This window comes from Hemitrygon akajei, chromosome 3, assembly GCF_048418815.1.
Source record: "Hemitrygon akajei chromosome 3, sHemAka1.3, whole genome shotgun sequence".
Classification (NCBI taxonomy): domain Eukaryota; kingdom Metazoa; phylum Chordata; class Chondrichthyes; order Myliobatiformes; family Dasyatidae; genus Hemitrygon; species Hemitrygon akajei.
Genome location: NC_133126.1, coordinates 177,408,412 through 177,424,896, shown reverse-complemented (window position 1 = coordinate 177,424,896; position 16,485 = coordinate 177,408,412). Strand labels below are relative to the sequence as shown.

Here is a 16,485-nt window from a genome sequence, read left to right as displayed (position 1 = left end):
CACTCAGTGAGTCATGGATAGGGCTTCAGGTCATATTTGAGTCTGTTGCCTGTATGTAATCTCAAAAGATGAACAATATGTAATTCCAATCTTTGAACCACTAGTATTGGTGACTGAGAGGTCGCATTGAAATATACACAAATCAGATCATTACTCTCACCATGCTCAACCTTTTGATTCCTGACTTCGTACATAGGCTTAACAACACCTTTCCCCACAACCACTCCACCTTCTGCTCTGGCACTCTGTTTCCATCCCCATAAAATTATAGTTTAACCCCCTACCCCCCACCCAATTTTCTTGTAGGAAAACTTTCCTACAAGAATATTAATCTCCCTCCTGTTCAGGTGCAAACTATCATGTCCTCAAGTCTCACCTTCCCTGGAAGAGACCCCAGTGATCCAAAAATCTGAAGCCCATCATCCTGCACCATTTCCTTAGCCATGTATTAAATTGCATGATCTTCCTTTTACTGTTCTCATTAGCACATGGCACAGGTAGCAATCCTGAGATCATAATCCCAAGGGCCCTCTTCTTTAACTTAACACCCAACTCCCTGACTCACTTTGCAGGATCTTGTCGCCCTTTCTACCTATGGCATTGGTGTATTGTTGTGGATCATGACTTCTCGCTGCTCATTCTCCCACTTAAGAATGCTATGGACTCAATCTGAGACGTCCCTGACCCTGGCACCTAGGAGGTAATATAATAAGACCATAAGATATAGGAGCAGAATTTGGCCATTTGGCCCATCGATTCTGCTCTGCCCTTTCATCATGGCTGATCCAAGTTCTCTCTCAGCCCCAGTTTCCTGTCTTCTCCATGTATCCCTTCATATCCTGACTAATCAGGAATATACCACTCACCCTACAAAATGCTTGATTATAGAAATTGATTGAAAGAGAGTAAATGTAAAGGTGAAATGTTGCAGAATTACTCCAAGTGCTGCTTGGAGCAGTGCTGAGTTTTGACATCTCACCTGCCAAGTATAGAATCACTTACCCTTGAACCTTTTATTCCTGGGAGTCCAGGAAATCCAAGGTCTCCCTGTTAACATGAACAATATTTAAAAAGATTAAAGTTATAATGCATTCAATTTTCATAATGAGATGATTGACTATTAGAGTCTTGATTGAACTAGTCTCTTGACAATCATACCTGAACAGAGTTTTATAACTCCAAGTACCAAAGGAGGTTAGCAGGGGTTAGCACTTCAATTTTTTTTAACAACATGGCTCTCAAGCCAAGTAATTTAATACATATCATCATCTATATAATTTATCTCAATAGCCTGAAGGCAATGTATGAAAGTGTGGCTTGCTCATTGGATGCTGTTCATTGATGCAGTTCTCAATGATAACTATTTTATCACTGTAACTCATTCCCGGCCCTTCATCGTGCTCTCATGCAAGATGTCCTACCTTGGAGCCTTTTGGGCCATGTGGACCTTCGGGACCAGGATACCCTGGAACTCCAGGTTGGCCCTGTATACCAGGTAAACCCCTTTCGCCCTAAAAGGAAATGGAAGACATCAGTGAAAATTGAGGAAGTATCGAAGTACCTGACATGTTAAGTAAAGAGTCATGAATCTAATAAAAACCCTTGCTTCATGACATAAAGCAACAAGCCAATCCAGATATTTATAAAGGTAATACTGTACTGGATAGAAGTGACATTCAGCAGGCTTGAATCAAGTAAGTACACACACACACACACACACCCCCCCCCCAAATTATCCGGTAATTAAAACAAATTATACATCTAAGCAATGTTATGTTTTTCTATAAATCACCTGATTTTAGCCTGAACGATCTTTCTGAGACTGGATACATGAATGACACAACCACTTTACCCAAAATGTTAATTCAGTGCAATGTAATTTTTATTTCAAGAATACCAAAAATATTTCTACGAGTGAACACAATTTTTAATCCAAATGAAATGTTCTACAGGTTGACTGCAGGAGTGCATGGTAGTGTAGTGGTCAGGACAACACTTTACAATTGGAAACAGACGTTCTCAGAGAAACATACGGAAGAAATGTGGAAAATGTGCAGGGGATATTTCTGTGGCGTTCTGCATAGATATGTTCTGATGAGACAGGGAAAGGATGGTAGGGTACAGGAAATGTGGTGTACAAAGGCTGTTGTAAATCTAGTCAAGAAGAAAAGAAGAGCTTACGAAAGGTTCAAAAAACTAGGTAATGATAGAGATCTAGAAGATTATAAGGCTAGCAGGAAAGAGCTGAAGAATTAAATTAGGAGAGCCAAAAGGGGCCATGAGGAGGCCTTGGCAGACAGGATTAAGGAAAACCCCAAGGCATTCTACAAGTATGTGAAGAGCAAGAGGATAAGACGTGAGAGAATAGGACCAATCAAGTGTGACAGTGGAAAAGTGTGTATGGAACTGAAGGAGATGGCAGAGGTACTTAATGAATACCTTGCTTCAGTATTCACTGTGGAAAAGGATCTTGGCAATTGTAATGATGATTTGCAGTGAACTGAAACGCTTGAGCATGTAGAAATTAAGGAAGAGGATATGCTGGAGCTTTAGGAAAGCATCAAGTTGGATAAGTCACTGGGACCAGACAGAATGTACTCCAGGCTACTGTGGGGAGCAAGGGAGGAGATTGCTGAGCCTCTGGCAATGATCTTTGCATCATCAATGAGGGCAGGAGAAGTTCCGGTGGATTGGAGGGATGCAAATGTTGTTCCCTTATCCAAGAAAGGGAGTAGGGATAGCCCAGGAAATTATAGACCAGTGAGTCTTACTTCAGTGGTTGATAAGTTGATGGAAAAGATCCTGAGAGGCAGGATTTATGAACATTTGGAGAGGTATAATATGATTAGAAATAGTCAGCATGGCTTTGTCATAGGCAGGTCGTGCCTTACGAGCCTAATTGAATTTTTTGAGGATGTGACTAAACACATTGATGAAGGTAGAGCAGTAGATGTAGTGTGTATGGATTTCAGCAAGGCATTTGATAAGGTACCCCTTGCAAGGCTTAGTGAGAAAGTAAGGAGGCATGGGATCCAAGGGGACATTGCTTTGTGGACCCAGAACTGGCTTGCTCACAGAAGGCAAAGAGTGGTTGTAGATGGGCGATATTCTGCATGGAGGCCGGTGACCAGTGTTGTGTCTCAGGGATCTGTTCTGGGAACCCTTCTCTTTGTGATTTTTATAAAAGACCTGGATGAGGAAGTGCAGGGATGGGTTAGTAAGTTTGCTGATGACACAAAGGTTGGAGGTGTTGTGGATAGTGTGGAGGGCTGTCAAAGGTTACAGTGGGGCATTGATAGGATGCAAAACAGGGCTGAGAAGAGGCAGATGGAGTTCAGCCCAGATAGATGTGAGGTGGTTCATTTTGGTAGGTCAAATATGATGGCAGAATACAGTATTAATGGTAAGACTCTTGGCAATGTGGAGGATCAGAGGGATCTTGGGGTCTGAGTCCATAGGACACTCAAAGCTGCTGTGCAGGTTGACTCTGTGGTTAAGAAGGCATATGGTGCATTGTCCTTCATCAATCGTGGCATTGAGTTTAAGAGCTGAGAGGTAATGTTGCAGCTATATAGGACCCTGGTCAGACCCCATTGGAGTACTGTGCTCAATTGTGGTTGCCTCACGTGGGGCGTGGAAGGACGTGGAAGCCATAGAAAGGATGCAGAGGAGATTTACAAAGATGTTGCCTGGATTGGAGAGCATGTCTTTTGAGAATAGGTTGAGTGAACTTGGCCTTTTCAGGTGACCTGATAGAGGTGCACAAAATAAATGATGAGGCATTGATTGTTTGGACAGTCAGAGGCTTTTTCCCTAGGGCTGAAATGGCTAGCACAAGAGGGCATAGTTTTAAGGTGCTTGGAAGCAGGTACAGAGGAGGTGTCAGGGGTAAGTTTTTTTACACAGTGTGTGGTGAGTGCATGGAATGGGCTGCTGGCAGTGGTGGTGGAGGCGGAAACGGTAGGGTCTTTTAAGAGACTCCTGGATGGATACATGGAGCTTAGAAAAATAGAGGGCTATGGGTAACCCTAGGTAGTTCTAAGGTAAGAACATGTTCAGCATAGCTTTGTGGGCCGAATGGCCTGTATTGTGCTGTAAGTTTTCTATGAGTCTATGTTTCTAATACAGACAACCCAGGTTCAATTCCTGCCATTGCCTGTAAGGAGTTTGTACATTCTCCCCATGACTGTGGTGGTTTCATCCGGGTGCTCTGGTTTCCTCCCACAGTCCAAAGACATACCAGTTGGTAGGTTAATTGATCATTGTAAATTGGGGGTTTGCTGGGTGGCGAACTGTATCTCAATAAAAAGAAATAAATATTAATTTTTGTACAAGTTTCAGACAATAGGATTATTGCCTTTAGACTGTATGCTCCTGTCCTAAACTAGAAATTTAAGACTAGCTGTGGCAATGAATATTTAATGTCCCCACAGCATCTTGGTGAATTAGATTATTCTCCAACAAATTGCCTTTTCATTTCAAATCAGGCCTGTTACCATGGGGCCTAACATGGGTTAGAACCATGGAAGATCTGCAGAATAACTATTAACTAGTCACACAGCAGCTTGTGCCGATGTTTCACAGCTCCCATGATCCAAATTGCTGCTGCTGTCTGTCTGGAGTGTTCACATTATGCCCACCTGGGTTTCAGAGTCAGAATCAGAATTTCCTCCACATATATCCATTTCCTCACAGATCCGAAAGATGTGCTGATATGTGAACTGGCTAACGCAATGGATATGATATCTACTTGAACTTTTCTCTCTTCTAGTTGTACATTTCTATTTTATATTAGCTCCATTTGTTGCTAATGAAGAAGTTTTTTCTAACTGATTTTTTATAGATCAGATGATATTAGCAGATAAAATGATTTTGGTAGCCAAATTAAGTAACCAGAATCCTTTTACCCAAAATATGATCCATTTTTTTAAAAAAAACAGTAATTTGGGATATCACCAAGTTTAAAAGAAACAGCTGCTGAACTTTGATAACAATTGGGATAAACTGAGATAAACTTCATAAACTACAGGCCATACTTTCAGCAATCACACACTGTCTTACCTTGGTGCCTTTCACCCCATCACAGGAACAACTTGATTTACCTTTACACGTACAGGCCTAGAAAAAAAAAATTAAACAAAGAGATTAAAATTTTAAAGTGCTGCATCGCAGGGTTGTGTGGAATTAAGCACAAAGGTTCCAGTTCCAGTCATTTTGAACTCTTCTGACCTCTAGAGGCACAGTTTGTTTTGTACAAACATCATTTCTTGTACTTAAGCTGTGTTTTATATCATTTCCTGCACAGTTTAATTTGGATTTTGATTTGAAGCACATGGTGGAAAGACATCCACCTCCATCCTCTCTTTATTTGTCCTTGAAACAGCAAAATCTGTGAGTCTTAAAGTTTTGGTGATATTGGTAAACAGTAGATAGATTTTGAACGAAGTATATGCTTGTCGTTTATCATTATTAAGCTATTTTTTGTGCCTTGAGTTTACTCTTGTTTACATGGCAGAGTTATGGAGTGTTATGTGTGTGCATTACCTTGGTTAAAACCAGTTGTGAGAATAATCAACAGTATTAGCATATTCTGGCGAACAGGGATTCTGTATTGAACTTTATACCTACTTTAATTAACTTTCTGCAGTTTCACAAATAAAATCTCATTAAAAACCCTGAAGAAAGCTTCCATCGGGTGATTTTTGAGAAGTGTTTAACTTGCTGCATAGTTTAATACACACGCACTGTGAGGACAGCAGAGTGAAAAGATAACTTGTCTTCAAAGGCATCACTCATGGACCGGAGTCGCGTTTGAATGCCATTCATGACAATGTCAGCTTCTGATCGGAGCAACGTCGATTGTCGAGACCTGGTAGTGAGGACATCAATCACGTCTTTGCGTTACTCAAACAAATCCACGATTAGCATAGCTGCAGCACGAGAATGCGCTGGAGCTGATGTGGCAAGAATGAGGGCGGCCTATGCTAAACATGAAGTTGAGATGCAAATGGAGAAAGCTCACATAGATATGGAAAAAGCTCATTTTAGACATGGAGAGAGCACATAGAGACATGGAAAGAGCACATAAAGACATGGAGAGAGCACATATAGACATGGAGAGAGCACAGAGAGACATGGAGAGAGCACAGAGACATGGAGAGAGCACGTATAGACATGGAGAGAGCACATAGAGACATGGAGAGAGCACATAGAGACATGGAGAGAGCACATACAGACATGGAAAGAGCACATAAAGACATGGAGAGAGCACATATAGACATGGAGAGAGCACAGAGAGACATGGAGAGAGCACAGAGACATGGAGAGAGCACGTATAGACATGGAGAGAGCACATAGAGACATGGAGAGAGCACATAGAGACATGGAGAGAGCACATACAGACATGGAAAGAGCACATACAGACATGGAAAGAGCACGTAGAGACATGGAGAGAGCACATATAGACATGGAGAGAGCACGTATAGACATGGAGAGAGCATGTATAGACATGGAGAGAGCACATATAGACATGGAAAGAGCACATACAGACATGGAAAGAGCACATACAGACATGGAAAGAGCACGTAGAGACATGGAGAGAGCACATATAGACATGGAGAGAGCATGTATAGACATGGAGAGAGCACGTATAGACATGGAGAGAGCACGTAGAGACATGGAGAGAGCACATATAGACATGGAGGGAGCATGTAGAGACATGGAGAGAGCACGTATAGACATGGAGAGAGCACGTATAGGCATGGAGAGAGGACATATAGATGGAGAGAGCACATATAGACATGGAAAGAGCACGTATATACATGGAGAGAGCACGTATAGACATGGAGAGAGCACGTATAGGCATGGAGAGAGGACATATAGATGGAGAGAGCACATATAGACATGGAAAGAGCACGTATATACATGGAGAGAGCACGTATAGGCATGGAGAGAGGACATATAGATGGAGAGAGCACATATAGACATGGAAAGAGCATGTATATACATGGAGAGAGCACGTATAGGCATGGAGAGATGACGTATAGACATGGAGAGAGCACAATTAGGCATGGAGAGAGGACATATAGATGGAGAGAGCACATATAGACATGTAAAGAGCACGTATATACATGGAGAGAGCATGTATAGACATGGAGAGAGCACATACAGACATGGAGAGAGCATGTATAGACATGGAGAGAGCACGTATAGGCATGGAGAGAGGACATATAGATGGAGAGAGCACATATAGACATGGAAAGAACACGTAGAGACACGGAGAGAGCACATATAGACGTGGAGAGAGCACGTATAGGCATGGAGAGAGGACATATAGATGGAGAGAGCACATGTAGACATGGAAAGAGCTCGTATATACATGGAGAGAGCACGTATAGGCATGGAGAGATGATGTATAGACATGGAGAGAGCACGTATAGACATGGAGCGAGCGTGTGTAGAGACTACATTAAGAGCGCTCAAGGAAGAGTGTGAAGCTAAGGCTGACTTAGCAGATGCAAAGGTGTATGAAACAGCAGCTGACTTAGACTGTGGTGAGTCTATAACCAGAATCAAACATGTTTTGACCTCACTACAGCCAATGCAGCTTCTAAAGAATATGTTCAAATGCATTTTTCCTATAAAACTGTCAGTGAACCAGCTCTACGAGGAGAGGCTGTCCTTACCACACAGCCAACATGCCTTTCACATAGTCCAGGTATTGATATTCAAGGTCTTCAGCAACAAAGACCCGCAGCACCCACTTCTGCAGTTTCAACACAACAAAAACCTTAGTCAAGAATTGCTGCTGATACCAGTCCCATATGCACAGACCTGGGCAGACTGGGCATCCATCCACCCCGGGGCACACATTTGGCAATGTCCTCATTCAGGAGCTGCTTGAGCATTAGATTTGGCTTGGTATCTAGCTCTTTGAGATCTAGTCACAGTGGGATTAAAAGTGTTCAAAAACTAGTATATGCTCAACTTTGGTGTTTAGACCCCTAGAAATCTGCACAAATATGAATTGTCTTTGATTTGTGCGCAGTTCACAGGCATATCACTGAGTAATGTGCTCTTGCGGGGTCCATATCTCAACAACAGTCTGCTCGGGGTCCTCAGGCGCTTCGGAACTGAATCTGTTGCACTGATGGCAGGTATCAAGCAAATGTTCCACAGCTTCCTAATGAGAGAGGATCATTACCACCAACTGCACAATGAGATTCTGGATGAGAATTCATGTACCTGGCAACTGTCCCTTACTGACTGAGGCAAACTATGGCCTTATTGAAGGAGAGAAGGGACTCAGGACTGAAGTACACAGAAAGTACACAAAAATTTTCTTGTGCAGAAGAAGCAGTCAGCATGCTAAAAGCAGGGCTAGACACGCTAGCACAGTCTAATAGACTGCATTAGATCACATCCAACTGGGCTGAGATCATGCAACGTTTCCCATCTGAAGATCTGGCCAGGGGCCCACAGAACCTTGATCTTGGACAGGACCTCCCCCTATTCAGCACAGTCTGGGACTTGGATGGGACCTCATTGCTGACAACCTCCCAGGTTGCTGATACCGAAAGACCCTTTACACGTCATGGTGTGCTGTCGACTATTTACACTCTATTTGACTCTCTTGCATTTCCTGCTCCAGTCAGTATCTAGGGACACTTCATGCATAAGAGAGTTGACCTCGGACACTTGCAGAAGGGATGTCCCACTCCCTAAAGAGAAATTTGAATAGTGGCAGCTGTGGTGTTCTTCCCTTCAGGATCTTAAAGGTTTGCAGATTCCAAGAACCTACATAACAACTTGGCCGCAGAGCTAGATGATATCAAGTTCCTTACTGACTGCAAGGTTGTGCTCAGTTACATAGAATTGAATTGAATTGACTTTATTACTTACATCCTTCACATACATGAGTAAAAATCTTCATGTTACGTCTCTGTCTGAAAGTGCAATGTGCACATTATAGTAACTTGTAACAAATAGTCTGTACAGTAAGATCTACAACTGAACAGTGAATATAGCTTAGAAATACAATTGTGTCAGTGTAAATTAATCATTCTGATGGCCTGGTGGAAGAAGCCTGTTGGTCCTGGATTTAAAGCTGTGATGCTGTTTCCCAGATGGCAGCAGCTGGAACAATTTCTGGTTGGGGTGATTCAGGTCCCCAATGATCCTTCAGGCCCTTTTTACGCACCTGTCACTGTATTTGTCCTGAATAGTGGGAAGTTCACATCTACAGATATGCTGGGCTGTCTGTACCACTCTCTGCAGAGTCCTGCAATTGAGGGAAGTACAGTTCCCATACCAGGCAGTGACACAGTCAGTCAGGATGCTCTCAATTATGCCACTGTAGAAAGTCCTTAGGACATGGGGACTCATGCCAAATTTCTTCAACCGTCTGAGGCAAAAGGCACTGTTGTGCTTCTTTCACCACACAGCTGGTGTGTACAGACCAAGTAAGATCCTTAGTGACGTGTATACCAAGGAACTTGAAGCAGTTCATCCTCTTAACTCATGAACCATTGATGTCACTAGGGGTGAGCCAAAGACTTAATTAAACAGTTATTTGACTATAGTTTTAGCAGTTAAGTTTGAAATCCTATGGATACCAGGCGAGGAGTATTCTGGCCCCTAGAGGCACAGATTGCTTTTAATGCAGTTTGTTTTGTATGAACACCACTTGCTGTACATATGTTGTTTTTTTTAATATCATTTCGTGTGCGGGTTAATTAAAATTTTGATTTGAAGCACACGATGGAAAGACATCTGGCTTCATCCTTTCTTTATTTGCCCTTGAAATGGCAATATCTGTGAGTCTTAAGCTTTTACTAATATTGGTAAACATTCCATAGATACATCTCAAATGATGTATTATGTTTATCATTTATCATTATTTATTGTTGTTCCCCGAGTTTACTCTTGTTTACACAGTATAGTTATGGAGTGCTGTGTGTGTGTATTACCTTGGTTGACACCGACTGTGAGAATAATCGACAATATTAGTGCACTCAGGCATGTAAAAAATCTGTATTGAACTGAATATGTATTTTATTAAGCTTTCTACAGTTTCACAAATAAGATCTCATTAAAAACCTCATTGCAGGTAATTTTTGAGAAGGCATTTAACTTGCTGCATAGCTTTGTACTGACACTGCGAGGGCAGTAGAGAAAACAAGTGCCAAAGTTTATTATAATTAAGATTTACCACAATAAAGTTGCACAGTTTTCTGGAATCTGATGTCTGTTTGAATGAATGTGTGGAAAGTATTGTAAATATCTGATGACGCAAGAGTTTTTCATGCACATGCTGTATGGACAGGGCTCATTGAATGAATCTATTTTCGTTTTTATTTTGTAATTTACTTTTTATTGAAGTTCATCATCAAACAAACATTTCCATAAGATGTATTTCAGATATTGTACATATATCATATATTAATATTTGCCACAAATCTCCAAATAATATTTATCTGAGGCATATGCTTCTATAATAATTTGGATAATGGCAAAATATGGCTTGGCCGGTTATAACAGAATATTCTACCTAAGCGTAGTGATTTATACTCAAGTGTTGCTATATTGATCTGAGAGTAGATTAAAACTTTGGCACAATATTGTGGGGGAAAGGGTCAGTCCTGTGCTGTATTGCTGTATGTTCTAAGTACCAAAGACACCATCCAAAGAGCCCTGAGTGATTGGAAGCAGGAAATGTAGTCTCACCTGCCTGTAAGCTCTGTTGAGAGAGTATGATTGCTTCGATCAGCTTTGCAAACAATGCTGAGAAGGCTGACAAAAGGGGTAGACCACGATCGAGTATTCACAGCATTCGTGGAGTTTTACACCGGACTACTGCCGCAAAACAACAGATTTCATGGTAGTGGGTGCGCTTTATTTTTGCCGGTGGGGGAGATTGTTGCTTGCTGCCACTTTGCGCGGGAGGGAGGGGAGCTGGGGGGTGGGGGGACTTTGGGGTTCTAACATTTAACTGTCGCTCATTCTTGGGACTCTCCTCTGTCTTCGTGGATGGTTGTGAAGAAAAAGCATTTCGGGATGTATATTGTATACATTTCTCTGACATTAAGTTGTACCTTTGAACCTTTGATATGTTAGTGATAATAAATCCGTTTGTTAAAAGGTTTGCACATCATTATATGACAACCACACCTGAGTTCCTGGTTCACCAGTGTCAGCAGGTTCATAAAAAGTTATCCATATCATGAAACTGCTCATTCCCTCCTCGGGTTATTGTACAAATGTGTGTGGTATGGACGATGCAGATTAGCATCACTGGCTATGTTCTCATAGGAGATAGCATCGCCGGATATTATCTTCACTCTCTGGAATTTCTGTTAATGCTCGACTGTAAGTGCATCAAGGCAAAATCAGAAGAAAAGCCATATCTGGAATTTGCCAAAATGGTGATATGAGGACAAAGTTCTTGTGTTAGTCAGCATGACATTTCAATCTGCTAGAACCCAAGTTTTGTCAATGTCTGAGTAATTAATATGATGCGCTGGTTTCTTTGTTTAAACCAGGGGCTCCCAACCTTTTTTTATGCTGTGGACCAATAGCATTAAGCAAGGGGTCTGTGGACCCCAGGTTAGGAACCCCTATTACATTAAACATACTGAGTTCACTCAAAGTTATTCTGCAATGGATCAGTGCACATTGTGTAGTCCACAAACCACTAACTGCTGAAAGGCAACATATAGGTGTACAAAGCACTGGGTGGGATCACCAATATCCGACTTCATTGCCCAGGCCATTATGCAAAGGCTAGAAAAGATCGCCCTTCCAGTCCTTCAACCCAAACACCGGGTATGATACGTAGATGATACCTTTGTCATATACAAACAAAATGAAATTGAGGCTAACTTTATCCAAAGTAACAACATATTCAGTGACATTGTTTCCAATGGCAAGAGAAAGTAGCAACTGACTCGCATTCCTGGATGTACTTGTCATGAGAAAATGGCACATTAGAGACATCTGCCTACTGGAAGGGTACATGCATGGACCAAGTATTGAACTACCATATCAACCACCCAGCCTACCACAAGAAAAGCTGCATTTGCACCTTGTTTAAGACAGCACAAACACACTGCAGCACCACTGGAACAATAGAACTCAACTAGTTGAACAGCACATGCATGTAAGGAGAGCTGTATAACTCATCTCCTTCTATCTTAGGCCACAAACATCGATCACCCCTGCTGTGGACCACCTGGAGGTCCAAGACGCTCTCGTTACTTGCACATGCAGTTCAACTCTTTGAGTGATAATGCAGAAAATTTGAAGTTAATAACTCATCTCCTTCTACCTTAGGCCACGAACTTATCAATCACCCCTTGTCCTTTCACTCAGCAGGTGATGAATCTTTGGAATTCTGTACCCTGGAGGGGCTCTGGAAGTTCAAATTCTTTCAAAACACAGATTGAGGGATATTTGGTCATTAGAGGATATTGGGATACTACTGGAAAATGGAAAAGAAAACACACACAAAATTCAGCAAGACTGCATAACGGTCTAGGCCCAAAATGTGGACTGTAGTCTTTTCCATTGATGCTGCCTGGCTTGCTGAATTCCTCCAGCATTTAGTGCTTGTTGCTTGGATTTCCAGCATCTGCAGATTTTCTCTTGTTTGTAGAAGATCAGAATGGTGGCGTAGGTTCAATGGGCCCAAAAGAATGGTCTTCTCTTGCTCCTATTTTCTATTAGAATAATACAGTAGACCCCAAGTCACCCCAAATGGGCGCCAAAACAGAAGCCTGCTTGAAAAATGAAATGCTTTTCATTTTAATTGATGGTAAAACATCAACCATAATTTCACCTCATCTCTCTTCATACCACCAAGGGTTAAAATGACAAGAGTGACGTGTGGCAGCAAATGCCCTTTTCTCATGACCATAGTGGCTTCTGGGTCTACTCCTCAAACTATTGATAAATAACACCAGGCTTTAGCTTTTCATGAAGCAATCCTTAGCAATGTTTATAGATAGGTTAAAATTGGTTATGTTGACTCAGCCATGTTCAGTTTTTAATGTAAGATTGTCTGAACCACACTACCCCCTCCCCACCAGTAATACCTACATAAGTGAAAATGACATCGTTATTACGTAACAGTACTTAAAACAAAGTAAAACTCCAGTGGTGAAGTATCCCTATTATTCGACCAGCAGATAAATAGTTCACCCCACTCATATCCTGGAAAGAGTGTCACGACAGATTAAGTGGTAACATAATCTACCTAAGCCAGTGTTAGGGCGTATTCTGGAGTTAGGGTATACAGGAAATATTAACTTCAACAATCAATCTTCAAACCTGAATGCGGATTGTAGATTAAATTTAAAATGCAGCCCTGAACAATATTTTCCTGGAGCTGTGGACACCAGTCAATTGAAAACCCAGACAATGATGATTAACATTCATTTTGGGTGTTTGGAGTGTGGGAAGAAGGAGGTGTGAACGTTATGTGTGAGTCAAAGGAAGTGTTGTACATAACATTGTAACTACAGAATTGTCCTGCTGTTACCTTTGATCTTTACCATATAATATGTCGCGTAATATTAGGTCCAACAGACCTTGTCCTCCAAGAGTGTCTCATTTTGTTGAATGAGATACCCGTATCCACTAGCTTCAGTGCCTCTCTGGTGACTTTGTACACATTACAACACCATGGCACACTAAGTGGTAACATAATCGACCCAAACCAGTTCTCAATATGCAGCACTTGTAAACTGCCCATTTCTTATGTGCATTTATAACCATTCAGCTAAATTTCTTCTGTCCTGCGGGATGAGTTTTTAAAAGAAGGTTGTGTTTGAAAAGCTCTTCAGACTGAGCTTCAATGACTGGTTTGCATGTGTAGAAAGAAGACACCACACCAATATCAGAATGCATGTATGGATTCCACAGATGTGAGAAATCCACAGCAATGCACACACAAAATGCTTGAGGACCACAAAAGGCAGGCAGCGTCTATGGCATAAAGCTATTACAGTGCCAGCGACCCAGGTTCAGGAGCAAGGAGCTAGTACCATGGCCATGTGGGTTTTCTCTGGGTTAGTAGTTTAGTTGTTCACATGGGTGTAATTGGGCAGTGTAGGCTCACTGAGCTGAAGGACCTGTAACTGAGCTGAAATAAATTTTTTTAAAAAAAAAATGAACAGTTGACCTTTCGGGCTACTATCCTTCATCAGGACTGGACCTGATTAAGGTTCTCTGTCTGAAACATTGATTATTTATTCTCCTCCATAGATGGTGCTTGACTTGCTGAGTTTCTCCAGCATTGTATTGGGATGTCTATAACTCCACCAGAAGTGGGAGCCAGGCCGCCGTTCCTCTTCTGAAATATATCAGGAAAAATTATTGCTTGACACCGCAATGTCCCATTGAATGTATCACAATCCCTTGCTCCAGTCCATGACAAGTGCAGTTTTGCCAAATGAAAGCTGAAGTCAAAGTTACCCAGGAAACTCGTATTGAGTGATAGACTACCATGTCACATTCCCACATTAATGGAAGAAGGAAATAATCCTCCAGTCTCAGGTATTCCAAAGCATTACACAGCCAGTGAATTAGTATCACAATAATACATCTCCATTAAACACATCTTCTAATTCAGAAGAAGGAAGACTCACAAAATGCTGAATTAATCTGGTAATACTGGTAGAGGGAAAAGCTCCTTGTTTCTTTTTCATCTCCCACCAGACCTGAGTTTAATATTTGAGTGCGCAGTAGTACCTTCTCCCTCGTTGTTGCAATGGCCACCCTTCATTCCATAGAGAACACTGCAATAGGATTTGAATCCTTCTGTCCAGGAACTATGGACACTTCCGGGACATAAAGGTGGAATGCAATTAATTCGACCCTCTTTCAAAATGGTGCACTGCCACAAACAGAATGTGGTGTACGTTAAGGCACAAGAATCAGGACTTGCATAATGCATGTTTGGACTGTCTACTGTGTTCTAGTAGGTCAGAGGTGAAAGAAGGGTTGAAGATGACAAGTTTGAGTTCAAGTTTATAGTCATGGGCATACATACCCAGGGTATAAGTGCCATGAAAATCAGCATCAACATGGTTCATTACAAACATGGCAGACATAAAATACATAAAAATAAATTACATAAACATAGATTAATACAAACTATAAATAATGCGCACAACAAAATAATTAACAAATAAATGGCATCATTGCTGAGAAAAATGAAGTCCAAGGTGTAATTAGGATTTTTCAGGTTGTTTTAAGAACCCGATGGCAGCAGGGATGAAGGTGATGTTGAACATTTAGGTACAGGCCTTCCGGCTCCTCTACCTCCTTCCTAACGGCAGCAGTGAGGAGAGGGCAAGGCCCAGTTGTTAGGGGTCCTTTGCAATTGATGTTGCCGTTCTAGGAATTCACTGCTTGCAGATGTCCTGGGCTGGGGAAGCCTGCATGTGTCGTCACACTTCCAGCGCCAACATAGCACACCCACAACGCTTTCATCCTAACTCCAACTGTACATCCCCGGAACGTGGGAGAAACTGAAGCACTTGGATGCACACTCGGAGGAATGTATTCTCTGTAAGAATGCACAAACTCCTTACAGAGAGCGGTGGTAACCAAACTCCCATCGGCGATTGCTGGAGCTGTAAAATGGTTGTGCTTCCCACTACGCCACTGTGCCACCCACTAAGGAAGTTAACTACCCAGCTGCCCTCCTGAAGACTCCGGTCATACTTAGTATATCAACCCCATCCATCCATGGAGAACGTGAAATGCAATGTTGGACAAGGATCCTGTATTGGGGATGCAGAAGCACAAAGATTTTGTGTTGTGTGGACTATCTTTCTTGCTGCTCCTTGTGTATCAGAAACACGCTGCTTTGTCCCTCATTCTGTTCTCAGTGTGGAAGACTTTGGTGGTGAATGCAATGCAGTGTTAGGGTGTCAGTACTGGGGAAGGTAGAGGGTGGCCTTGGGAGAAAGGGGAACAACAATGAACACGCAGAAACTGATTTTCATCTTTAACGTGACAGGAGACATTGTGGCTTCAGGACAGACAATCATGAGTGTTGGCGGATACTTCTGCAGAGGTTAACTCTAATTAGTTCATTGTCACTTAATGCCAGAAAGTGTTTACAAATTTTCATTTTGTGGTTCCCTTTCACAACATAATTCATGGTGTAATTTTCATGACTTTCAATCAATGGAACTGAAGAGATTTAGATATTTAGACCCATAAGACATAGGATCAGAATTAGGCCAATTTGCCCATTAGGTCTGCTCTGCTATTCTATCACAGCTGATTTATTATCACTCTCAATCCCATTCTTGTGCTTTTTCGACATAACATTTGTTGTGCCTGTTCAAGAAGAACCTGACAACCTCTGCTTTAAATATACCCAATGACCTGGCCTCCATAGCTGTCTGTGACAATGAATTCCACAGACTGACCAACCTTTGGTCATAGTCTCCCCCACTATTGAAAACATTTTCT

The 16,485-nt window shown here is 41.8% G+C and overlaps 1 protein-coding gene across 1 annotated transcript in view; it reads right to left on the bottom strand.

The window, feature by feature from the left end:
* Positions 1-16,485, bottom strand: part of LOC140725661 (uncharacterized) — a 213,952-nt gene that overhangs the window by 132,890 nt on the left and 64,577 nt on the right. Inside the window, exons 2-4 of the mRNA XM_073041425.1 lie at positions 5,062-5,118; positions 1,422-1,511; positions 1,003-1,047 (exon numbers count right to left, since the gene is read on the bottom strand). Coding sequence (XP_072897526.1) covers positions 1,003-1,047; positions 1,422-1,511; positions 5,062-5,118 — 192 coding nt within the window. The remainder of the gene's footprint in view (positions 1-1,002; positions 1,048-1,421; positions 1,512-5,061; positions 5,119-16,485) is intronic.